Raw genomic sequence first — 25,233 nt, forward strand, 5'->3', positions numbered from 1 at the left:
CCCTGCAGCAGCCCTGTGCCCTCGCAGCCACTCACTAATCCTCTGGTCCCCCGCTGCCAGCTAGTTTCAATTTTGCCGACAGGACTGGCCACGCGTAGCTTTCTCCGTATTCCCGACTGCAATTAGCACTATTGCAGACCGCAACGCGTACAAAAATACGCATTGCCGCATTACCAATGCATAGATATGCGGCAACGCGCATTTTTGGAAGTATTTTTGTACACGTTGCGGCCCGCAATAGCGCTAATTGCAGTCGGGAATGCGAAGGAAGCTACGAGTGGCCAGTCCTGTCAGCAAAAACGAAACTGGCTGGCAGCGGGGGACCAGAGGATTAGTGAGTGGCTGCGAGGGCACAGGACTGCTGCAGGGGGCTGGTAGAAGCCACAGGTGAGAAACTTTTTTTCTGGCTTAAGTGTCCCTTTAATCACACTGGCTAAAAAAACGGACCGTTCTAGTCAGTGAAATGTACTTTGGGGATAGGGATCTGGGGGGATATGGGGAAACAGATTGGTTCGAATGGAAATCGGATCCGTTTTCACATATCTGTTTAGCAGATAGAGCAGTGTGAACCGGACTTTACAGTTTAAATTTATTAGGAGTCTGCATTTTTTCCCCTGACTTTAGGTACCCTAAAATTGTTACAACTCTACAGCCCTGGTCAGATCTCAGGATGTCAAGCTACCTGTCCGGTTTGTGTAGCCCAGGGCAAACCTCATAAGATTATTCTCCCGAAAATCTTTTAAAATCCTCCTGCAGTAACAGTACAAAGGAATTTTATTACTAAGATTTTTTCAGCCTGAGAATTGTACTACAGATGCAATACACTGTCTGAAATTAAGCAGGTGAAAAGCGTTAAAAAAACAAAAAAAAAAACAACGCTGTGAAGTGTCACTAGATTGAGTATTAATTAAATAACCTTTGCAATAAGTTTAAAAAGGTTTGCCCTTCAATAGTCACTACCTCTCTAGGCAGTAGTCAAATGCATGTATTTACTATAGAAAATGCAATTTACTATACTCTATACTGAGGAGTCTGGAGTTATCAGAAGTAGATCATTGGCATTACAGCTCTGAGCCATAGGGGGCGTTATCTTTGAACATAAAAAGATGCTGAAGAACTAGGCCAAGTTCACATTAGCCCTTGCATTCAGTGAAAACAAGAACGCAACCCAGTGGGTCTGGTCTGGACAGGGCACAGCAGGTTATGCTCAAGTTGCATCAGTTGAAGTGAAGCATGCAGTCAATGAAAAGTATGCGTCACTCTTACTTGCATAGGTGGTACGTTGCAGTTCGGAAAGGCACATTATAAAGCAGCAGCCATAACACTGCGCTGCTACATACCACTGTGAATGTGGCCTTACTGATTCACAGAACAAAAACCTTGCATTCAACAGCAAAAACATTTTTATCAACCTTTAAAAGCATAGAATGAACAGGGTAATACATGCATGTGAATGAGACATACGTATGATAAAACTACCTGCACAACAGACCTTGTATTGCACAAAGATTTATGTCAGGTAAAGGGCCAGCTAAGAGTGGCTGACAAAGAAGAAGAAAGATAAAATTAAAAAAAAAAGTATCCTCAAGAGTCAATTCTTACATTAGCAGCAGCTTGTACCTAGTATTGTAGCTGCAACAATTTCCAGTTATATCGGTTAAAATACCAATGTATGCAGCTATTAAATTGCTGGTAGTGTGACACAAAAAAAACAATAACTGTAAAAGCACTTATTTTCTAGCCTGGTATCTGTACTGAGATGAAGTACAGGGCATGTAGGAATCTCCTTTTCCTGTAGCAGTAATAAGTTGTACAAGTAGAGTTTGTTATTTTAACCTCCCTGGCGGTATGCAGATGCGGTGGCTGCGTCCGCGGGAGGGATTTTTTTTAATTCAAAGTGTTTTTTGAATGTTAGCTAGCACTAGGCTAGCTAGCTGTGGCCCCCAAGTCCCGGCACCGGTCTGGCCCCCCCCCAATCGCCACCGGCAACACTCACCCGTCCGCGATCCCACGAGAGCCGCAGCTTCCCAATTCGATTCACTCGTCGCTATGGTGACGATCGGACAACGTCATGCGCAGTTCCGATCCTCCCCGTAGCGAAGCCGGGTGCTGATTGGGAGGCTGCGCCATCGCGGGATCCCTGGGGGGTACGTATACTGGCAGCAATCAAGAGGGGACCGGAGGCACTTGGGGGACATGGTTAGCGAAGTACTAGCTTAACCAAATAACACCATTTTTATATTTTAAAAATCCTCCCAGGGCGATGTGATGCCCTGCGGCGGTTAGCCCGACACTGTGTCGGGCTTACCGCCAGGGAGGTTAAACACCTCCACTAATTGACTGGCAGCAACATGGATAATCAACATGAAAATGTTGGCCATACACTCGTTAGATTAGCAGCAGATAGATCATCAGATAGATCTCTGATCTCTCTGATGTGTTTAGGAACATTTTTTTTACTAGGAACAGATTTCCAATAGATTTCAGTATGAAATCTATTGAAAATCGATCAGATGGTATTTTTTGCCATCAGATTTCCATTAGGTCCAATGCAAAATGATAAGCAATCTCAACAGATCGTCCTAAATTTTCCAACATGTCAGATCGATTGAAATCGATCGAAATCGGCCGCAAATCGATCGATTGGTCAATCGATTTGTGATCAATCGATTTAGATCGATCGATTGGCCGCTAATCGGCTGAGTGTATGGGCCCCTTTAGAATGATAATGGAGGAGCTATGGAGGGCTGAATTGTACTAAGAATTAGGGTACAAAGTTTGAAATAGGAAAAAAAGAGGAGAAGCAACTGAGCTCACATGGTTGTCCAGAGACTATTCACTCACTTTCAGGTGCATGCATCAGGGGCCCGTCAGCCCAATACAAAGACCAGCAATTGATACACACATGATTCGGAGATATCTTCGAGTCAGCATTGTTAAAGAGTTGAGTAAAAGCCTACTTTATTTCGGTTCCCCAAAACGTATCTTTTCCCCTTATTTCACACACAAATAAACCAGAAACTGGAAACTATAGACCTATAAGCTTAGCATCACTTTTGTGTAAACTGAAGGTGCAAGAGTTGAGGATTGGGACTGGGACTGGGGAAGAGTCTGTGTGCATGGATAGAGAACTGGACAGAAAGCAAAGAGTTGAGGTCAATGAAACATATTCAAAATGGGTGACCGTTAGCAGTGGAGTCTCATAGGGGTCAGTACTGGGTCCAGTACGCTTCCACTTATTTATGAATGACCTAGGAAATGAAGTAGAAAGTAATGTTGCTATTTGTGCAGATAAAAAAAATAAGCAGAATTATGCAGAGAGATGGAAAAAAACTTGTACCTCCTGAAATGTTTTAATCCGCCACCCAAATTGTGCAGAATTATCAACTCTCAGAAAGATAGTGACATTGCAGAAGGATTTGGATAGGATGGCTATATGCGCACATACTGTAAATGGCAGATGAAATTCAATGCTAAAAAATGTAAAGTCATGCATTTTGGTCGTACCAATGTTCTAGCACCATACAAAATAAATGGGTTATAGATGGGGACATTAAACTTGGAGAAGGACTTAGGAGTACTCATCGACAACAAGTAATCGTATTAAATGCCAAGCTGCTCAGCTAAAGCAAATAAAATTTTGGGATGCATTAAAAGGGAAATAAAAACTCAGGATGCTAGCACAATACTGCTCTGTTTAACTCTCTAATATGGCTGCATGTGAAACATGGAATTCAGTTTTGGGCAACACATTACAGGAAGGATATTGCAGTTTAAGAGCAGGTGCGGAGACAAGCAACAAGATTGATTAGAGGGATGGAAGGTCTCGCTTACCAGAAAAGGATTATATAACCTGGGCTTATTTAGTCTCGAGAAAAGATGCCTTAAAGGGAAGGTCCAAGCAAAATAAAAAAATGAGTTTCACTTACCTGGGGCTTCTGCCAGCGCCATGCAGCCATCCTGTGCCCTCGTAGTCACTCACTGCTGCTCCAGTCCCCCACTGGCAGCATGCCGACCTCATAGGTCGGCTGGCCGCACTGCGTACATTTTTACGCATTCCAGCTAGTGCAGGAACATTAATACATACATTTTTACGCGTTAGTGGATCAATGCGTAAAAATGTATGTGTTAATGTTTCTGCATTAGCGTGAATGCGTAAAAATGTACGCAATGCGGACCGCCGACCTCCGAGGTCGGCTAGCTGCCAGCGGGGGACTAGAGCAGCAGTGAGTGACTGCGAGGGCACAGGATGGCTGCATGGGGCTGGCAGAAGCCCCAGGTAAGTGAAACTCATTTTTTTATTTTGCTTGGACCTTCCCTTTAACCACTTGCCGACCGCACGCTTATACCGTGCGTCGGCAAAGTGGCAGCTGCAGGACCAGCGACGCAGTTCTGCATCGCCGGCTGCAGGCTAATTAATTAGGAAGCTCACGCGAGCGGCTGCTTCCTGTCAATTCACGGCGGGGGGCTCCGTGAATAGCCTGCGGGCCGCCGATGGCGGCTCGCAGGCTAAATGTAAACACAAGCGGAAATAATCCGCTTTGTTTACATTGTACGGCGCTGCTGCGCAGAAGCGCCGTAAGGCAGATCGGCGATCCCCGGCCAATCAGCGGCCGGGGATCGCCGCCATGTGACAGGGGACGTCCTGTCACTGGCTGCACAGGACGGATAGCGTCCTGTGCAGCCCGGATCACTGGGCATGACAGGTAGGAGAGGGAGGGGGGGAATTTCGCCGCGGAGGGGGGCTTTGAGGTGCCCCCCCCCCCCGCAACATGCCTGCAGACCGGAGCGATCAGACCCCCCCTGCACATCATCCCCATAGGGGGGAAAAAAGGGGGGCGATCTGATCGCTCTGCGTGCCCGCTGATCTGTGCTGGGGGCTGCAGAGCCCACCCAGCACAGATCCCAACAAACAGCGCTGGTCCTTAAGGGGGGGTAAAGGTTGGGTCCTCAAGTGGTTAAAGGAGATCTGATTAAAGCTGACCCAAACCAAACTTTTTTTTTTTTTATTCAAATTATTTAGTTGCACCACTCTGACACATACAAAGATCAATAAACACTGCTTCAAGCCTATGAGCATTTCAGTGCATGCTTTTCACCCTTCTCTTTTCATTACTAGGTTTATACAGGTGGCAGCCATTAGCAATTTCTCCTTTGCTGGACACCACCTACTCCACCAGTTTGCCGGATTCTGTCCCGGCAAAATGAAAGGAAGGGAGGGATTCCTCCAATAAATGTAAAATAATTTATATTTGTCATCATGCAGCTGAAAAAAAGGCTGCTATTATAATTTAGAAAAAACATTTTTTTCTGAAATCTTGTATTTTTAATTTGGGTCCACTTTAACATGTATAAATACATCAGAGGGCAATATAAAAGCTTGGCAGATGAGCTTTTAGTCCCCAGGCTTGTGCAAAGGACTAGAGGACATAATCTGCACACAGAGGAAAAAAAGTTTTAGCATTTTTTTTCGGAAAGGGTTCTTTACAGTAAGAGTGATTCAAATGTGGAATGTCTTACCATAGGAAGTAATGACGACAAATTCTATATCTGCGTTTAAGGGGAGTTTATATGCTTGAAAGTCTTCCATGGCTATAATTACTAGGCAATTCCCGGTGGTATTGATTTTATCCGGCTGCAATCTGGAGTCCGGAAGGATTTTTTTTCCCTTTTGGGGCTTAATGAAAGATGCCTTGCAAGGGTTTTTCGCCTTCCTCTGGATCAACAGGGATATGTGGGGGTGCAGGCTAGTGTTGTACCTTATTTTCTGGTTGAACTTAATGGATGGATGTATTTTTTCAACTTAAATAACTATGTAACTGTGTATCCTAAGGGATACAAAACTCTATAGCACAGAATAATCTAATTTTAGTTCAACAGCATAGATTTCCTAAAGATACTTGTGTGACCAACATGCTAAGCGTTTAATAAAAAGTCTCAAATGCAAATTTAGATCTAGGGAAAGTGACAGATGTAGTATACTTGGACTTTGCAAAGGCTTTTGACATTGTTCCTATAATTGCATGGTGCAGAACTTGACGATGCAGAGACTAGGGGAAATGTATTTACATATATAGAGAACTGGTTAAGGGACAGAAGGCATTGGAAAGTAAGCAGATCATATTCAAAATGAGATAAGTTAAGAAGTGGACTCCACAAAGGGTCAGTACTAGATCCAACCAGTTCAATTTACTCATTCATGACTTAGTGGACGTTAGCCCTCTTGTACACTACATGTGATTCCGATTTTTTAATCGATTTTCACATGCAACTTTTAATCGGTACTGCATGCTGCGTTTTTCTTTTGATAGCATCCAGGGAAACATCGAAATTGCAAATCGGATTTGCAATGTGCAAGGAGTCTAATACTGCTATATTCACAAATACAAAATTATGCATAATTATCCACATTAAGTAGGATAGTGACATCTTAAAGCAGGATCTTTACAGAATTGCAATATAGACAAGAATATGGTACCATATAAAATAAATGGCATACAGCTGGGTACATCAGACTTGGAGAAGGGCTTGAGGACACTGATTGATAAGTTAAACCACCATATGAAATGCCAAGCAGCTGCATCTAAAGCAAATATAATTCTGGGAAGTATAAAACTGGAAATAAAAATGAGATGTTAGTATACTATTTCCTCTGCAGAAATCACTTGTTAGGGGGTATGGGATACAGTTCTGGGCACTGTATTATAGGAAGGACAATGAAGCTTTACAATAGGTACAAAGATAGTCAACTAAATTATCAAAGGGTTGAAAGGTTGGGCAAACTGGACTTACTTAGCTTGGTAATCTAAAGGCTTGGCAAATTAAACTTTTTTCCAGGTCTGTACAAAGGACAAGAGGACATGATCTATGCATGGAGGAAAGGAGATTTACCACTTGTGTAGAAAAGGGTTTGTCAAGTTAAAGTGTACCTGTGACTTTTAAAAAGAAAACAAATACCGTATATACTCGCATATAAGCCGACCCCCCAACTTTTCCCTGAAAAAACAGGGAAAAATGATTGACCCCCATATAAGCCGGGGGTAGGAAATGCTGGATTGGTGCAGCCCCCCAGTGTGTCCCAATATAGCTAGTATAGTGCCCAGTATAGGTAGGTAGTGTCCAGTATAGCTAGTATAGTGCCCAGTATAGCTAGTAAAGTGCCCAGTATAGCTAGTAAAGTGCCCAGTATAGCCAGTATAGTGCCCAGTATAGGTAGGTAGTGCCTCAGTTTAGCTAGTATAGTGCCCAGTTTAGCTAGTATAGTGCCCCAGTATGGCTAGTAAAGTGCCCAGTTTAGTTAGTATAGTGCCCAGTTTAACCAGTATAGTGCCCAGTTTAGCTAGTATAGTGCCCCAGTTTAGCTAGTAAAGTGCCCAGTTTAGTGCCCAGTTTAGCCAGTATAGTGCCCAGTTTAGCTAGTATAGTGCCCCAGTATGGCTAGTAAAGTGCCCAGTTTAGCCAGTATAGTGCCCAGTTTAGCCAGTATAGTGCCCAGTTTAGCCAGTATAGTGCCCCAGTATGGCTAGTAAAGTGCCCAGTTTAGCCAGTATAGTGCCCAGTTTAGCCAGTATAGTGCCCAGTTTAGCTAGTATAGTGCCCAGCATAGGTGGGTAGTGCTCCCCCCCCCCCGCTCCCCCCGCGGCCGCCGCTGCTATTTTACCTTCTTAGACAGCGGCCGCTTCCTAATCCGCGTTCCTCTTCTTTCTCACCGAGTGTCAGTGTATCACAGCAGCGCGCCGGGCGCTGCTGCTGAACGATGCAGGGGGCAGGAAATAGCGCGGCTCCCTATAACGGCGATCTGTATCGCCGTTACCAAGGGAACCGCTCTTTCCTGCCCCCTGCATCGTCACAGCAGCAGCGCCCGGCGCGCTGCTGTGATACACTGACACTCGGTGAGAAAGAAGAGGAACGCGGATTAGGAAGCGGCCGCTGTCTAAGAAGGTAAAATAGCAGCGGCGGCCGCGGGGGGAGCGGGGAGGGGGGGGGAGCGGGGCGCGGACTACCCGACCACCCACCACTAGACCACCAGGGAAGACTCGCATACAAGCCGACCCCCCAACTTTTGACCCCCTTTTTGGGGGTCAAAAATTCGGCTTGTATGCGAGTATATACGGTAAATAAATAAATTTGGATGATCCGGCTTCCCCTATCCCACTCGAACTCGACGTTCCAGTACTGGGACCTTCCAAACCCATCTAACAAGGACTTGTTGAATAACTTGACACTGCTGTTCTCCAGTCTGTGTATGAGCACATACACAAGGTGGCACACACACCTGTCCAATAGCAAGGAGCTGCACATGCATGTTTTCCCCCTCCGGCTACATGCTACTGCACAGGTGTGCGTGTGCACCCGCACAGTGCAGTCACGGCTCTTTCAAACATGGGAGCACGACCATGAAGAAAGAGAATCCCTGCTGGCAGAGGAGGGGTTGTGGAGGATCAGAGAAGCGGAGGCTTCCTTCTACCAAGATAAGGAACTTTTTTATCCATTAAAGTCACAGGTTTGTTTGAATAAAAAAAAAAGTGTTTGGATGCGTTCTTAAAGCACATCTGAGGTAAAAATAACAATCGTGTGTATCCTCCTTCGCCTAAAGATGACTTTCTTAGATATCCCACGGTTTTATTTTATATTTGAATCTAGTTTTTTAAGTTTTCACTGTTTCATGGTCTCTGCTCAATGACACCTTCATTGAAGTATGTCAGAGCTCAGATCTATGAAAATATATATAGATATACTGTAGATAGATAGATAGATAGAGAGCTTGATCCAGTCAGGAAGATTATTTGTGAGGTTGACCTTCATGGTTGCATGTCTATTTTCAAACTAGACAATTACGTAACACATTAAAACCAATTTTAGTTATATTTGCAAATAATTACACTCATACCTGCAATGCCAATAAACAAGGTTAGCCCGAAACAGATGAAAAATACAGCAAAGACCAAGACAAAGTATCGTTTTGAGAGTGTGTATAATCGCATTGGAGCCAATCTGCAAAACACAAAAAAAGACAGATTAGTTCAGGGAACAACAGGGCATTGTAATAAACAAAAAAATACTCATTTTTCAGACTAAGGGCCAGTGCACACCAAAAAGCGCTAGCGTAATTCCAAACGCTCAGTGCTTTTTGAAGTTACATAGTTACATAGTTATTTTGGTTGAAAAAAGACATACGTCCATCGAGTTCAACCAGTATAAAGTACAACACCAGCCTGCTCCCTCACATATCCCTGTTGATCCAGAGGAAGGCGAAAAAACCCTTACAAGGCATGGTCCAATTAGCCCCTAAAGGGAAAAATTCCTTCCCGACTCCAGATGGCAATCAGATAAAATCCCTGGATCAACATCATTAGGCATTACCTAGTAATTGTAGCCATGGATGTCTTTCAACTCAAGGAAAGCATCTAAGCCCCCTTTAAATGCAGGTATAGAGTTTGCCATAACGACTTCCTGTGGCAATGCATTCCACATCTTAATCACTCTTACTGTAAAGAACCCTTTCCTAAATAAATGGCTAAAACGTTTTTCCTCCATGCGCAGATCATGTCCTCTAGTCCTTTGAGAAGGCCTAGGGACAAAAAGCTCATCCGCCAAGGTATTATATTGCCCTCTGATGTATTTATACATGTTAATTAGATCCCCTCTAAGGCGTCTTTTCTCTAGACTAAATAAACCCAGTTTATCTAACCTTTCTCGATAAGTGAGACCTTCCATCCCACGCATCAATTTTGTTGCTCGTCTCTGCACCTGCTCTAAAACTGCAATATCTTTTTTGTAATGTGGTGCCCAGAACTGAATTCCATATTCCAGATGTGGCCTTACTAGAGAGTTAAACAGGGGCAATATTATGCTAGCATCTCGAGTTTTTATTTCCCTTTTAATGCATCCCAAAATGTTGTTAGCTTTAGCTGCAGCTGCTTGGCATTGAGTACGATTATTTAACTTGTTGTCAATGAGTACTCCTAAGTCCTTCTCCAAGTTTGATGTCCCCAACTGTATCCCATTTATTTTGTATGGTGCTAGACCATTAGTACGTCCAAAATGCATGACCTTACATTTGTCAACATTGAATTTCATCTGCCATGTATGTGCCCATATAGCCATCCTATCTAGATCCTGTTGCAATATGACACTATCTTCCTGAGAGTTAATGATTCTGCACAATTTTGTATCATCTGCAAAAATAGCAACATTGCTCACTACTGCATCTACTAGGTCATTAATAAATAAATTGAAGAGCACTGGACCCAGAACAGACCCCTGTGGGACCCCACTGCTAACAGTCTCCCATTTTGAGTATGATCCATTGACCACAACTCTTTGCTTTCTGTCCATTAGCCAGTTCCCTATCCATGAACACAGACTCTTCCCTAGTCCTTGCATCCTCAACTTTTGCACCAGACTTTTGTGGGGAACAGTGTCGAAGGCCTTTGCAAAGTCCAAGTATATCACATCTACAGCATTCCCAATATCCATATTAGCATTCACTACCTCATAAAAGCTGAGCATGTTAGTCAAACAGGACCTGTCTTTAGTAAACCCATGTTGATGCTGAGAAATAAGATTATTTTCTACTATGAAGTCATGTATAGTATCTCTTAGTAACCCCTCAAATAGTTTGCATACAACTGATGTTAAACTTACAGGTCTATAATTTCCTGGATCAGATTTTTTGCCCTTCTTAAATAATGGGAAAACGTGGGCTGTACGCCAATCCACTGGGACTCTGCCAGTTGCAAGAGAGTCACAAAAGATAAGATAAAGGGGTTTATCTATAACTGAACTTAATTCCCTTAGGACCCGAGGATGCATGCCATCCGGGCCAGGTGCCTTGTCTATTTTTAATTTATTTAGTCTTGCCTTCACTTCTTCCTGCGTTAAGTATTTAATATTACAGTTAGAAGATTGAGACTCTTCCGCCTCTGTAGTTTGCAACAGTGCTGTTTCTTTTGTGAAGACAGAAGCAAAGAAAGCATTTAATAACTCTGCCTTACTTTGGTCATCCACCATTGAGTTCCCATCCTCATCCTTTAGGAGTCCTATACAGTCAACCTTTCTTTTTTTAGAGTTAATGTACTTGTAAAACTTTTTTGGGTTAGATTTGATATCCTTAGCGATTTGTTTTTCAGCTTCAATCTTTGCCTGCCTAATTTCTTTTTTACAATTTTTATTGCACTTCTTATAATTGCTTAGTGCAGCCTCTGTCCCCTCCTGTTTTAAGACCTTATAGGCATTCTTTTTCCTCTTCATTTTATCTTTAACCTTTCTATTCATCCATAGAGGCCTTTTTTTATTCCTAGACATTTTGTTTCCATATGGGATATACATACTACAGTATTGATTGAGTATAAGTTTAAAAGCTTGCCATTTCCCTTCAGTGTCTTCCCCTTGTAGTACATTATCCCAGTTCACCAAACTTAGTGCCTGCCTAATTTGAGTGAACTTTGCTTTTCTAAAGTTCATAGTTTTAGTGGTCCCGCTGCCCCGTGGCCTATCAGTCACCAGCTCAAACGTTATCATGTTGTGATCACTATTTCCCAAATGTTCTTGAACCTGCACATTTGATACATTATCTGGTCTATTAGAAATGATCAGATCCAGTAACGCATTCCCCCTAGTTGGTTCAGTTACCATTTGAGTCAAGTAATTGTCCTGTAGTGATTTTGTAATCATGCCTAGCGATTTTTGGAGCGTTTTGGTGTAGCGTTTTTTTATTTGTTACAGTAGAGCTGTAACTGAACAGCTTCTCTAACAAAAACGCTTGGAATTTCGCTCTGATCTAGCCCTTTTCAGAACGATTTTCCACTTTCCTATACTTAAAGAAAACCTGTACTGAAAATAAAAGTCAAAATAAGCATACACAAGTCATACTTACCTTCCATGTAGTCTACTCCTCAGTGTCTTTCTCCTGTCCCGCGTCCTGTTTGTTCACTATGATCAAAGGAAATTTTCCGTCCTCCATTTTGAAAATAGCCATTACCCCATAACCGCTTTCTGGTCAGCACACAGTTAAACTGTAACATCGCTCACTTGAGCCATAGGGAAACATGGACATTGCCTGGTACATCAGTTTTCCTCTCAGCTATAACTGACAGCAACTGATATTTTACTGACAGCAACTGATATATTTCAGATCTGACAAAATATTGTCAGAACTGGATGGGATTATTGTCAGAAGAAAATGGTGAGCTTCTGAGAGGAACTGATGGCAAGGTAACTGTGTAATTTTCATTTGAAGTTACCTCATGTGTTTATTTTCAATATTTTTACTCAGTACAGGTTCTCTTTAACATTGAGGCTGAATCACCTTTAGAAATCAGCAGAAATCCTGCAGGACCCGCGATTGTGTTTGGGAGAAAATCGCATCACTGTGGGGTTATCCATCAGATTCAAATATATTAGCCAAGCGCTTTTCAAAGTGCTGGCGTTTTTTTTTTTTAAAAGCGCTCAGAAGAGCTCTTGGTGTGCACCAGCCCTCTGAAATGCAAACTGAGCTCGCAATTATATTTATGGTGAATGTGTCCAGTGTATACATACAAATCTAAAAACATACTTACATGCCCATGCTAAATATTTTGTTTTATTAATACGTAGGCATCAATAGGTTAGCTTGATTAAAACACTTACAAACTGAATAAAATAAAAATATGAAAAAAACTGGCTTTATAATGATTGATTCAACCTCAAATCAGCATTTCTTGTAATGGTCTATCAGTCGGACATCTCACAAAATTAAACTAAAAAAAACGGAAGAGGATGAACCATTTTTGTTTATGTTTTGATACCAGTATACAGTATAGTGAAAATACCATGTAAATAGTTTGCATTGCACAAATAAACACTGGTGTTGGTGAACTGCATAGACAGTTTTCAGACTTTCTTTGTACTTTACTGGTCCCAGATGGCAAAAAGCACCTGTCACCTATCTCCCAGCATCAGAATAAGTTCATTAGATGAATAGCAGCTATTTCACATAATTCGGAACAAGGTAACCTCTAGACACATCAACAATATTTTCGGAAGCAATGAAAAACAATGGCTAAAATCCATGTCACTGTTAAATGCACATGTGACCGGAAAGAAACGATTCATCAGGTTTTGGAATCCACGTCCAAAATGTAAATATTTCCAAACACGTGAAAATCTTAGTGAATACTCACTTGACATTTTTACTGAACAGGAGTTTGTGAATTTTACTCAATTTTGTAAAGTGTGGGTCTTAAATCACAAGCTTTTGATGCGCTACATCAGCCTTTCTCAACCTTTCTACCCTGGAGGAACCCTGCAAATAACTTTTGGATCTCAAGGAACCCCTGCATATATTTTGCAGGAGGCATGGTCTTTAAAAGTATGTGTGGCTGTTTATTTCACTACCCCATTACACTGCCACTCATACTGTCTCCTGAGCCTCTAATTTAGTGCTTCTTGTTACAATACCACCTATTATAATGTGCTCTATAATACTTCCCCCACAATGGGGAAAAATGCCAAGGAACCCCTGCAGAGTAGTCAAGGAACCTGCGCTACATATAATGAATATATGCATATTATCATTGACAATTTTTCACACCTATGGTAAATACATAAACTTACTTTTTGTTTGAATTTGTAATCTTTTGTTTGCCATTTCAATTGACTTTTTAGATCCAGGATGGCCATGTAAGCATTTAAAGAAGCAATATTTTGTTCTAATGCGCCACGAGAACTGTGAATGATCATATCCTGAAGCTCCTATGATGATCAGGATAAAAGGTGCATACAAATGCACAATTTGGGTCAGTTGTAGGGATTGGGAGTCAGTCCCTTGGGCGACAATTCAGGGCCAAGTGCTGGATAGCGGCATGGCTAGCCTAGAGACTTAATACAAAGTAATGCTAGGTGGTAAAATAACAGATTTTTCCCAGATCAAATTGTAATCAGGGAAATACCGATAGCTTCACCAAGTCTGGAAAACATCTCATAGCATGCCTTCTTTAAGAGGAATATGCTCAGCAGTGACTTAAACTACATACAAACTTGAATATGTATTGTACAGACATGTGCTGTAGCTTCTAGGTTTCCAGTTGTATAAATGCGATAAGGAAAGAATGAGCAAGCTAACCGGCTGTGGGAACTTAAAAGGAAGGAAGCAGCCATTGGGCAAAAGCAATGCGTCCATCTAGATTTCTCAATATATGGTCAACCATGTTAGTGGACACCTATAGACATTGTAAATTTATGGCCAAGGTGACCATGAACAATACTTTTGGACAAGGAATACAGAAAGTGTGTATGCAGCTTTAAAACTGAGGACCTCTCTCATCCACTATTAAAGGGAACCTGTACTGAGTAAAATTATTTAAAATAAACACATGAGGTAACTTCAAATGAACATTAAATAGTTACCTTGCCATCAGTTCCTCTCAGAAGTTCACCATTTTCTTCTGACAATGATCCCTTCCAGTTCTGACAACATTTTGTCAGAACTGAAATATATCAGTTGCTGTCAGTTATAGCTGAGTGGACAACTGATGTGCCCGGTAATGTCCATGTTTCCCTATGGCTCAACTGGGCGATGTTACAATTTAACAGTGTGCTGACCAGGAAGCGGTTATGGGGTAATGGCCATTTTCAAAATGGAGGACGGAGAATTCTCTTGATCACAGTGGACAAACAGGACGCGGAAGAGGAGAAAGATTGAGGAGTAGACTACACGGGAGGCAAGTATGACCTGTGTATGTTTATTCTGACTTTTAATTTTCAGTTCAGGTTTTCTTTAACAATCTTCTTACTATCCAAATGCAGAGAATGGCACAGGGAATCTATGGCAGAAATTCTCCACAGTTCTATTTCATATCCATCACCATGTCCGAGCAAGCCTAATGAGGTATCTCTCCTTACACACCAAGAGAGGGAGATGGATATGTGACAGGAGTTCCACAGATAACCAAAAAGGATCAAGCAAATATGACCAGTTTCTTTTATACATTCAAAAGGGGGAAAGCCTGCGCTGTACTTATAAGGGGGACATCAAGATTATACACCTCTCAGTGTAGCGCTACCACGTTTTAAGCCCCTTGCACACCAGCACTGGGAACCTGCGTTGCGATACCCTTTCTTACCGCAAAGAGCCACGAGTGCAGTATCAATGGAGCTTTGCTGAGTTAATGTGGTGCAATGCGCCAGATACATCCGATCTGATGCCAAGGCTGCAGCGCGTTACTGCATGAACCAGGAGCGCACATGCACGGACCAACAGGAACCCAGTGATGTACTTCCTGCCCAGCAGGGAGTACGTCACTAGCCAAGGGGCAGACCTATGCATACGACCCTGTTGCTACATTGTAGCGCAGGGACATATAATAAAGCCTTATTTCTAAAGCGTGATGTGATGCAAATCATACACATCCATTGTAAAACTGCCCTCAAATCTTACTAGCTAAACCAATCATCCAACAAAGAAAACAAAGAGAGCAAAGGCTGCTTGTGAAATGTGTAAAATGTGCTTCTAAAAAGCAAGTGACGTGTTACATTAGCATTCTTGCTACTGCTGCTGAATCAAGCAACTCCTGTTCGTTAGGTTTGGTGAAGTGATTTCAATCAATACCTTGCAGCTATACGGTATGCTTGCTGAATAGGTGCAGCACACTCACCACCTACAGCTACAACTTTAAGTAAGCCATCAGGTTTGGCAGGTATGCAATATACTGTAGTCTATGTGATCTAACTTGCTCTTTTCCCATACCACAAAGTACTGAAAAATATTCACACAATATACATATATAGCTCAAGGAGTATTAGTAGAAAAAAAGATTGAAGATTTTTTTGTAATAGCATATACAGTACTTAGTTACTAAAAGAGGAAGACTGGCTGTAGGATACCCCCAGAGTAAACCTCAAAAGTCAGAGCCTTCTGTCATGCTACCCCTACCCAGTGCAACTCCTTGCCACACCCAATCAGGGCATCTCCATCCCTGGAGGCATTTAAAGAAGAAATGAACTAAAACTGAACTTAGAACAATTTGCACTCACAGCACAAGTGCTTGTTTCCATTAGCCGCCCGGTGGCACTTCCAGGTCTGCGAGTACGCAGACGAATCCCAGAAGCTGTGCCATGCACGGCTATGGGATTTTCTGCTTCCCGCACAAAATAATACTGCAATGTCGTCCGAATCGCTAAAGCAAGCAATTCACATGGCGGCAGCATTATCCCCTATGGCAGGGTTTCCCCGCAAGCAAATCGCACGGGGAAACTCTGCTATGGGGATAATTCTGCTGCCGTCTGAATTGCTTGCTTTAGCGATTCAGACGACATGCAGTACTTCAACAAGACTACCTACTCCACTATCATTAACATTTTTTTGCTACATGGTTTGCTGCATCAAATTCCAGCTACCAAGACCTTTAAAAGTTGCATGTGATTTTTCTGCGATTGTGTTTCTGGCAGTCTGTGCAGTAGTTGTCCCAGAATGCAACATGATTCTGACTTGGTGGGAAGTCCTATGGGGGATATGGGGGGGGGGATGGTATGGAGAGAGGCTTTAACTTACAAGTAGCTAAAAGGAATGTATACACTTGAAAAATAATAAGGATTTCATATTGAAATACAAGGAGTTTTGAATCAGGAGGATACCATTTATTGGCCAACTTAGAGATGGATAAACAGTGAGCTTCCGGCTTATAAAAAGCCTTCGTCGGACTGGTTCCTGATCAAAACTGAAAAACACGGCTTATATACACTGACATACAGAGGAGAAACATTCTTTAGCAAACATAAATGTAATTAGATGCCTCAACTGTTTCTGAGGAGGCTTTCCCAGGCATCCTGGCTAAATTGATAAGATCAATAGAATCCTCAACATGACATGAAATGTCATCTCATGTTGAGGATTCTATTGATCTTATCAATTTAGCCAGGATGCCTGGGAAAGCCTCCTCAGTAACAGTTGAGGCATCTAATTACATTTATGTTTGCTAAAGAATGTTTCTCCTCTGTATGTCAGTGTATATAAGCTGTGTTTTTCAGTTTTGGTCAGGAACCAGTCCGACGAAGGCTTTTTATAAGCTGGAAGCTCACTGTTTATCCATCTCTAAGTTAGCCAATAAATGGTATCATCCTGATTCAAAACTCCTTGCTTTTACTCATGGCTAACACGGTACAACACTTTACTGCTTCTACCATATTGAAACACAATGTTAATTATTGTGCAAATCTTGACTGCTACAGTAGAATCTTATAGTAAACTCTGATATAGTAAACCACTGAATATAATAAATCCAGTCCTCAGGTTCCAACAAATGCTTCTGTATAAATATACAATGCATGACCAATTCTGACACAGTAAACTACTTTTCTGATCCCTTGGAGTTTACTGTTTGAACTAATTGTGTAGGTCAGCTTTCATTCTATATGGAGGTGGTAAAAATGCACAGTGACTGGCCAATCAAGATTGGACGTGTGTATGCACTCTAAAGCCTGGTACACACTTTCAATTACGATTGGCCAATCACTGACCAATTTTACCACTTCCATGTAGTATGAGTGTTTTCCTACAATCTGATAGTATTCAATATCTGTTGACCCTCATACTACATGGAGGTGAAAAAATTGGTTTAGTCTGGCATCGACTGTATGAACATTTGACCATTTCCTCTATAACAGTCCACCCTGCAAATATGTATTGATTTTAGACATATCTATTCGCTTAGATTGCAATGGGGGGAAAAAAACAATTCAGTAGTTCAAAGATGTTGGCCATCACACAACCTTTCAATTTTTTTGCCCAATAAAATCATTCCCTTATGAACCTTAAAAATGCTTGCTGTCAATCAGCAAAGCACTGTACCAATGCATTCCTCTGGGACAATGCTTACTGTATAGTTAGCAATTTGTATAAAATTGCAGACACGGTGCATGCAGCATTTTGGCCGCATAGCTATGCGATTCTCATTCCCCCATTCACAGAAAAATTGCTGAAACTTTGTGCTAGGCAACAGCAATTGCGTTTTGTGATCTAAGTGTGAACCAAAAAAAGGCAAGAGCTAGCACATCCATATAGTTCTTTATTGTGACTTACAACGTTAAAAAGCCAATGTTTCAGAGGCACAGAGACTGTATTTTCATACAGTCGATGCCAGACTAAACCAACCCTTTATCTCGCTGCAGACGCTCACTGTATACAAACCACGTCCAGAGTGTAAAGAGGAGCTCTCTCCCCTCCACAGAACAAAATTTAAAAATTTAGTTAACCCCTGAGTGGCAGATACATTGTTGCCTAGAGCAACTTGTGCCTTTATAAAGGGGCCTTACGTGGCTCAGAAATGTTGGCTTTTTACACTGCAAGTAACAGTAAAGACCTGTATGGATGTGCCAGCTCTTGCCTTTTTTTATGTCCTACAAGGGGTGTCATCCCCTTTTTCAGCTGCAGCACTCCCAACACCAACTAAGGTTGAATTCTGTTGCGAGTCCGAGACCAAAACAACAATATAGACCAAGTGTGAACAGCCTGGCACAGTATGGCCGCACTCGTACAAAGCAGGGAGTGTGGCCACGAGAACATATCTGACAAGCTCTTGTTGGATATGTTCAGAGGGTCCGTGTGCATTGGGGTTGAGGCGGAGATGGGAAGCATCTGTTCTTTCTAGAGGCTTTCCCTACCTAGCTAAGGATCTAACTTTGTGGGTGGTGGTTGTTGGGCTCTGATTCATTTAAATATCACTGATTACATTCACGCATTCTGACATGTTATGGATGGCCGTCTGCCATAGTGAGACTAGAATATTGAAAGAAGCAGCAAATGGTGTGCGTGCTATCCAAATATGAAAGCTTTAGTGGCAGGAGTAATACATTCAGCATTGCCAAAGCAAAACATTAGCGTAAACATGGGAGGGGGTGGTTATGGGATTATAGGCATGGGGAGGGTATAGGGCACAGTGTGGGGAGTATACAGTCCATAGAGGTGGTGAGGACATTGGTTACAGTATAGAGGTTCGACCTATATTGTCCATAGGGGTGTGGAGTGTATGGGGCAGTAAAAGGGTATACAGTCCATTTGGTATCATGTTCCTCACAGTTAGCGGCAGGCAGCTATTTTCACTGTTTCCACTTCCCTCAGTAGAAAGAGTTTCCTCTCCCCAATTATGGAGGAGAAATCTGGGAGGTGGGTGGAGAGCCTCTGGAAGCCACCCAGGGCTTCCATGTCTGTGCTGCCCTGACTCCACCTCTAGGCTGTGGGTGCAATCTTCATTCAAAATTAAAGGCAGGATTGCCTGATGATTTATACCTATTAATACCTCATTTTTCTTTTTGTGTTTCAAAATGGTTTATTGAACAGTTTTTTTAAAATAACAAATATGAACAACAGTACAAGGGAATACATATGTCAATACAACATAGTAAGGCTCCAGCAAGGGTGTGGTAGTGAGGACAATTGTGAGCATCTCCAGTAGCCGGGCTTCATGTACTGGAGAGGCCTGATCCATAAACACAAACTTATACAGCATATAGTTCAACAACATAAACATAAGAACAATAAAGCGGTTCTGAAATGGCTATAAAGGAGAAGGTATGGAGGATCCTCCTGCCCTCAACGTGCCCAACCCTGGCCCTAGAGGTAGGGCAGTGAATGAGGGAAGGGGGAGAGCAGAGAGTAGAGCATGAGGGAAGAGAAAGATCACAAGAGAGGTTGTGATAAACCCACCAGTCAAATGCATCAGGAATATCATGGTCTGTCAGGTTGTGCGTGATGGGGGCTAATGGTAAGTGAGTGGATTGTAGGTGGCTGGAGTATCTAATGGAGTCCCATACCTCTAGGTCGTCAGCTAGGAACAGGCTCAGAGCTCTAGGTTTTATTGATTTTGCTAGCCACAGGCGTGTACTCAGTCCTATTGGTGGGCAATATGGGGCTTCTAGGAAGATTCATAGGGGGCATCTTTCAATCTGTACAGAAATAGAAGGCGCCCTGCTACTGCTGCTCTGTAATATGTAAGGATGTTAGGGGCCCCTCCACCAAATACAGGTTTGGAGTCTATTTTGGACTTTTTGAATAATAACTCATTTTTCTTTTTGTCAAAGGATAATTAAGTTAATCATACTATCAAAATGTGGATGATGCACATTTTCTATTATAATTGTATCTCCACTGTAGGTTTAGGTTTGTTGTTACCCTAACCATATTTTTTTATTTATATTAAGGCGACTTACTCAGTGCGAGGCTCTTGTTGATTGTTATTAGGAACTTTATAATCTAATAAAAAAACCGACATGACCCATGAAACCTATTGTGCATAGTGCAGTAATACATTTAGTCTATTAACTGCTTGGGATATCAATTGGGTGGCAAGCCCATACTTTACACTCCTTTTTATTTATCCTGATCGGCCATCTCCTGAGTTTGTTGCTCAGAATCACCATTTCACGATCTCATCCAATGCTTTTTTTTTTTTTTTTTTTACTTAAATTTAGATTATGTTCTATTCATCTTACGCAAGCAGTAAGAGAAGAATAGTAGAAAAGGCTGGATATCTGACCATACATGAATTACCACTTAAAATAAAAAATAAAATGCATGGTTTAAACCCATTCGGGACCGCAAGTACAGTGGTTAAAACTACGCCGCACTTGTGGCTGCTTAAGCCTGATGTGGCGTAGTTTTAACCAGGGCTGCAGAGTCAGAGCAATTTTTGGGTACCTGGAGTCAGAGTCAGGAAAAAAATGCACCAACCCCTAATGAACGTAAACTGTAATTAAAATAAAAAATATTATAACATGTTCTATTTCTCAAATAATAGTCATCATAAATAATTTATATATACAGTTATAGCTGTGCTTAGTCCACAAAAATGAAATAAACCAGTCAAAAAATTGTTACTTGTGCTGCATCAATAAAGCAGTCCCCGTATTTTTTAAAAGTCAGATATACATATCGGATTGTGTTTGTATATATGATGTGTAAACAGGAATCATATATATCAGGGGTTGGACAAAATAATGGAAACACCTAACATTTTGGCATCAGAATCTTTGAACATGTCTTAAAGGGAACCTTAAGTCAGGGGAAAACAAATTAGTTTAACTCACCTGGGGCTTCCCGCAGCCCCCTGCAGCTGATCAGTGCCCTCGCAGCCCCGCTCCGATGCTCCTGGACCCGCAGTAGCAGCATAGGGGGTGCTATTGTGGCTGGGAATGCGACGAATCACTCGCGTTCCCAGCCTGTCGGTCGGTGACGGCGAAACCGGAAGTCGCTGCCGGCGGGTCCAGGAGCATCGGAGCAGGGCTGCGAGGGCGCCGATCAGCTGCAGGGGGCTGAGGGAAGCCCCAGGTGAGTTGAACTCATTTTTTTCCCCTGACCTGACTTAAGGTTCACTTTAAGCAATCAAAAAACTTAACATGTTAAATTTGTTTTGTTATTAAAATAATTTATTTTTTTTACAGATATTTAAACCAAAGTTGGTTATAATTTATAAAAAATGGCAGATCTCTCAGACTTTCAAAGAGGCCAAATTATTGGCGCTACTGTAACGGAAACTGCCCGAATGCTTGGCATTTCAAGAGGTACTGTCTCAAAAGTATTGACTGCCTTTGAAAGAGAAGGAAAAACGTCCTCAGCAAAGCACAGTTGTGGCCGAAAGTCAAAATTGTCTGAGAGAGACCGTCGGACTCTAAATCAAATTGTTAGAAATTCTCACAAGACCGCGGCTCCTAAAATTACTGCAGAGCTTAATAAACCCCTACAGAACCCAGTTTCCACAAAAACAGTTCGTCGGGAGCTGTACAAATCTGGATTCCATGAATGAACTGCAATTAAAAAACCTCTGCTCTCAAAGACAAATGTTTCAAAGAGTTTAGAGTGGTGTAAAAAACCACCAGAATTGGTCCCTTGAGCAGTGGGAAAAATGTGATTTTCTCTGACGAATCATCGTTTACCTTATTTCCGTCCTCCGGCCGAGTGTACGTTTGGAGACAGCTGAAAGAAGCGTTTCATCCAGACTGCCTTCTCCCAACCGTAAAACATGGCGGGGGTTCTGTGATGATCTGGGGTGCTATTTCTTGGAAATCCGCCAGGCCAATGATTTCCCTTTATGGAAGAATTAACAGCCGAAACTATTTAGGAATTTTGGGCGACCAAGTTCATCCTATGGTTCCAGAACGGTTTCCGGAGTGGAATGCCATCTTTCAAGATGATAATGCTCCAATCCATACAGCTAGAATTGTTAAAGAATGGCACGAGGAACATTGAGCATCTCATAAAAAACCAAACAAATAAAAAAAAATGCCCATTTATTTACCTGGGCTTCGTTCCGCCCCCTGAAGTCTTCCCGGTCCCTGGCCATCATCTTGCACACTGTCGTTCCTCCGGTGTCCCCCTCGAACATGCTCCCATGGTCGGGAGCAATCTGCGCAAGCGCAGTAAGCAAACATTGCTACAGCACATGCACAAAATGCTCTCAGCTGTGGGAGCATAATAGACAATGCGAGAGGCCATTGCCACGCTTACGCAGTGGTTGGGCAACTCATCAGTCGGCCGGGTTCTAGAGGGGTACAGCGAAGGAACGGCTGAGTGTGGAGTCACGACGAGGAAGCAGGACGACTTCAGGGTGCAAAAAGAAGCCCCAGGTAAGTTCAGGGGCACAGCTCCTGGTGACATCAGGGGAAGTGAGGACACGGTAACGCAGGCGCAGTGTTTTTCAGACTTTAAAGTCTGAAATTCCAGAAGTGAACCGAAGGCGGGGCCGGAGCATCGGCGAGTGGCTGCACGGGCACAGGATATCTGCGGGAGGACCATTAGAAGCCCCGGGTAAGTTCAACTCCTTTTCCCCTGAACCCCCTACAGTGTCCCTTTAACTTTAAGGGTAAAACAAGGCCATCTCCCTCAACCACACCTTATAAGATATGTCCCAGTCTATCGCAATTATAACAATTTCATGCACTGCTGTCGAGCTGCACCCACTGATGCTGGCGTGCACTTCTCTTGGGTCAGCCACAGGCTTTAGGCACAAACTACGGGAAGAACACACACACACACACACACACACACACACACACACACACACACACACACACACACACACACGTAGCAATGAAACAGAGGATACAATATGGCACTGATATTTAACAATATTCTGCAGGCTCGCTCTAGGAGATGTAAATTCTCTGCTTAGTGCACAGAAGACCAACTTGTTAAAAGCGCCGCCATCCCACGGCAGAACAAGGGGTTTTTACCCCCCCAAATCCCCTCCGTGGTGCCCGGGGAGCGCTTCCTGTTGAGGCAGAGCTAATGGCTGTAGCTCTGCCTCTCAGCGCATCTATCAGCGCTGATCGCCGCCTCTCCCCGCCCCTCTCAGTCTTCCTTCACTGAGAGGGGCGGGAGAGGCGGAGATCCGCCGGCTGATAGACGCGCATGGCGGCAGAGCTGCGGCTCATAGCTCTGGCTCCATGAGCAGCAAAATCTACAACCAAGAAAGTCGTGGATTTTGCAGAGGGGGATTTGGGAGGTAAAGACCCCTTGTTCTGCCGTGGGATATCGGCGTTTTCGCTGGGGCAAAACATGCCCATGTTGAATATAAGGTAAAAAGAGTTTTTTAATCTCGCTTCAGGAGTCTCTTTAAATAAAGATTTAGGGCTGATTCACACTACAAGAGCTTTTTAAACGGTAGAGATTTTAAAAGCTCTTGCTAATGCAATGCTATGGGGGATTTTTATAAACTCACATCACTCCAGTGTGAACACACACATAGGATAACATTAGCCAGAGCTTTACAAATCACAAGAACAAGCTCTTAATACTACAAGAGGTGGAACAAATGCAGAAAGAATATATACAAAAATATTAGATACACATCAAGGCTTAGAATATAAAATGGAATAAAACTTTACTCTGCCTACTGTCTAATGCCTAGTACACACCATACAATTTTCTGTAACATTTGGCCATACACTCGTTAGATCAGAAAATTTATCTGCTGCTAATCTATCTGATGCGTTTAGGAACATTTTTTACTAGGAACAGATGTCCAATAGATTGAAGTATGAAATCTATTGAAAATCGTTTTGATGGCATTTTTTTGCCATCAGATTTCCATTAGGTCCCATGCAAATTGATAAGCAATCTCTTCAGATCTACTATGATTTTCCATCATGTCAGATTGATTGAAATTTATCGAAACAGATCTAAATCGGCCGCAAATCAATCGATCGGGCAATCGATCGGCCAAAAATCGGCTGAGTGTATGGCCACCTTTAGATTTACCTGCCAGGTAGATAATTTCCAACATGTTGGAAATTATCTAACCATCTATCTGCCTAGCAATTAAGCATTGTTCTACTCAGCAGGAGATAATCAGAAGACAATGCACCAGAGATAAATGACCAGTCTCTACCAGTACTTTACAGAAAATAATCTAATTACAGAAAATCTAACAGAAAATTGTATGGTGTGTACTAGGCATAATGGTGGGTACACACATCAGATAAAAGTCTTTAGAAAATGAAAGATCACCGACCAATTTTACCCCCTTCCATGTAGTATGAGAGCAAACTCTACACAGTGTATTCTATTGAACTTATCTTCCCATCAGATAAAAAAAAAAAAAAATCTTTGCAAGATGCTGTACACATGCAAAAGATCAGTATCTACAAAAGATCAGTTCCTGCATAAGATCCAATAGATCCATTCCTGCAAAAGATCCATTCATAGTCTGTGATATCTGCAGATCTTATACACACCTTGTTTAATGGACAATCATCTGCAGATCAGATCCACCAGGATGGATCTTTGGATCTGCAGATGATTGTCTGATCTGCAGATGAATGTCTGTTATGCTCGGTCTACACGTCGCGATGTGTCTTATCAATCGATCGATAAGTTCCGACAGGTCCGATCTCGCCGCCGATTCCCTGCTCGTTCCCCACGAGCAGACAATGGCAGGGAATCGAGCGGAAGATAAGCGGCACCGGCGGGGACAAGGGTGGATCAAATCCGACGCGAGCGGGGACGCGGCAGAGGCTATCCGGCGGCTAATCGAGCCGCCGGATCGCTCCGTCTAGATCCAGCTTAAAACAAGGTGTGTATGAGATCTGCAGATATCAGACTATAAATGCATTTTGCAGGAATGGATATTTTGCAGGAACTGATCTTTTGCAGGAACTGATCTTTTGAATGTGTACAGCATCTTTGTGTAGCTCATCTTGCAAAGATTTTTATCTGATGGAGAGTTCAGCTCAATAGAATAGACTGTGTAGAGTATGCTGTCC

At 42.5% G+C, this 25,233-nt stretch overlaps 1 protein-coding gene across 2 annotated transcripts in view; it reads right to left on the reverse strand.

Annotated features, from left to right (window-relative positions):
• Positions 1–25,233, reverse strand: part of TMEM181 (transmembrane protein 181) — a 155,226-nt gene that overhangs the window by 112,720 nt on the left and 17,273 nt on the right. For both annotated transcript variants that reach the window (XM_068231847.1, XM_068231848.1), the window contains exon 2: positions 8,891–8,994. In XM_068231847.1, coding sequence (XP_068087948.1) covers positions 8,891–8,994 — 104 coding nt within the window. The remainder of the gene's footprint in view (positions 1–8,890; positions 8,995–25,233) is intronic.

This window comes from Hyperolius riggenbachi, chromosome 4 (genome assembly GCF_040937935.1).
Source record: "Hyperolius riggenbachi isolate aHypRig1 chromosome 4, aHypRig1.pri, whole genome shotgun sequence".
In the NCBI taxonomy this organism is placed as follows: Eukaryota; Metazoa; Chordata; class Amphibia; order Anura; family Hyperoliidae; genus Hyperolius; species Hyperolius riggenbachi.